At 36.4% G+C, this 2,231-nt stretch overlaps 1 protein-coding gene across 1 annotated transcript in view; it reads right to left on the bottom strand.

The window, feature by feature from the left end:
- Nucleotides 1-794: 794 nt before the first annotated feature.
- ZNF608 (zinc finger protein 608) overlaps nucleotides 795-2,231 on the bottom strand; it is an 80,348-nt gene continuing 78,911 nt past the window's right edge. The window contains exons 8-9 of the mRNA XM_010000482.1: nucleotides 2,123-2,226; nucleotides 795-880 (exon numbers count right to left, since the gene is read on the bottom strand). Coding sequence (XP_009998784.1) covers nucleotides 795-880; nucleotides 2,123-2,226 — 190 coding nt within the window. The remainder of the gene's footprint in view (nucleotides 881-2,122; nucleotides 2,227-2,231) is intronic.

Raw genomic sequence — 2,231 nt, forward strand, 5'->3', positions numbered from 1 at the left:
TGACAGCCTAGCATTCATCACTCTTTCAGGGTTACAAACTTTCTTACTCAAATAATTCCAGCTAAGAGCCTTACACGGTCACCTGTTTTCAGAGTCAGCTTTCAGAAAGACACTCATAACCATGGAATGTTACAGTACTATTTAATACATTAAACTCTGAGGCTTAATATGGCAGTCATGAAAGAAACCCTAATCTTAAGGGTGCTTTATGTTTTTCACTTGAGGTGGCATTATTATAATACAAAATATAATACTTTCCTCTTGAAAAGTAAGGATGAACACTGAAGAGTAAATTCTACTGAAAATCTAGTAAATAACCAAGGGGTAAATGCATGGAATGGTTATGTAACTTAAATACGGTATCACAGACTCCCAAGTAAGCCTCTCTGAAACCAAAATCTGCAAACCAGGCAGACTTGAAGAATAGGTAAGTTTTCTTGGTAGTACATGGATCTAACTGAACATGAAGTTTTTATAAAAAATTTGGATCTTAAATTGTATTTCATAATTACTTGGTTTTATCCTAATATCAATCTTTAAAACATAATCTATGGAAAATATCAGAAGAAAGACTACTTGTTGCTTCTTAATGATCTATGGTACAGTTAAAGGACACAATTGGGACAAAATGTCACCTTGATGAAAACTACATTTAACCAAAGTCTGAAGTTTTTTCTCAATCCTTAAAAACTGTGTCTTACAAGGAACTGCAGACCTTCAGGCTATAAAATCTATTCTTTGCTTTCTCCTCTTTATGGTGCAATATATAATTTGAGATTTACTGGCTATTTAATTTACCTTCTTTGTGCAGGAAACATACCAGATGCAGATGCCTGAGCAGCCACCTGCTGAGTGGCAACAAGGGCAGCAGAGGTCAAACCTGAGGGAAAGAAGAAACAAGGGAAGGTTCATGTTGTTTTAATGGATTTTTGTGCACAAATGTTAGGAAGCATCTCTAAGGCAAACAGACAAAAAGCCTCACCACCAGAAAAATGCTAGTTTTAATGCTACGTAAATGGCAAATATGTCAGGCAACAGTGTTAAAACAGCCTGCTCAGTATGATCAATATGCCTTCAAATAGTGAACGGAATTATTCTTGATAGATACTTTAAAAGAAATAACAGCATTCCTTCTTATTGTTTTTCTTCCTAAGTACTGCACTGCATGACTCTAAGTGGCTTGTACAAGGTTCCTGAAGAGGAAGCTTAGTAGAAATAATAGGAAACAACAAGAATCAAAAGTCACAGTGAATTACAGAAATGACATGTCAGCTGCTCAGAATACAATCCTTTCATAATAACATCATTTTTACAGTTTTCTTACTGAACAAGCATAATGCATCCCAAAAGGCATATGGAATCACTGAATCAAACTGAGAAATGTCAAGACTTTTACACGGGAAAAATAACTGCCAAGGCATCAAATGAACATAATGAATTAATGCCACTTAGCCACCAACTGATAGCACATAGTTTGAGGCATGGGAAGAAATCTCCTTTTAATTCAGCTAGAGTCCAGGGTTAGAGAAAAACAGTCAAAGACTGGTATAAAACCTAGGGAGAATGAATTGTATCTTACTGTGCTGCTTTTTCCCTGACTGCAACTTTGTGCACTGCATTTGACAAAATACAAAGAGGCCCTTTTCAGATGGTCAAATTATAACAAGCTCAAATCCTTGTGACTGCAATGCCTTGTACATAAAATATGTTCAGTATAAAAAGCTTTTGTCTTTGCTACACTTCTTCCATTGCTTACACAACCCTAATTATACCAAAAAAAAAGGTTGTTTTGTTTGGATTTTTGACTGCCTTTCAGATAGCTAATGTCGGTTTGCAGTAAGAATCAAAACATTCATTTGAATGACAGCCTAACTGGTACATCTTTAATAATGCTCTAACACCCATTTTTTTGGAAACAAAACTGGGTATTTCTGAGGTATGAAGCTATTCATTTGCTGTTCGTCTAGGCTATGAATTTGCAAGCCTTCTTCCTAAATGCAAAGTACTTGTCATATAACAAGGGTATCTCTTTTCAAAATGATTTGTGTAGGCATGACTCCCAATGGGAAAGTGATAACTCCATGAGGCAAGTTAATCCCACCATTGGAAATCTTCTGCTCACCTTGAAATGGGTCATACTGTCCAGGTATAAGAGGGTAACCCATCCCAACATGTGTGTGATGGTGCGTATGGAGATGCCGCTGGCTAAAAGGAGAATGACGATCTCTTTC

The sequence above is a fragment of the Chaetura pelagica genome, unplaced genomic scaffold, assembly GCF_000747805.2.
Source record: "Chaetura pelagica isolate M959 unplaced genomic scaffold, ChaPel_1.0 scaffold16, whole genome shotgun sequence".
Classification (NCBI taxonomy): Eukaryota; Metazoa; Chordata; class Aves; order Apodiformes; family Apodidae; genus Chaetura; species Chaetura pelagica.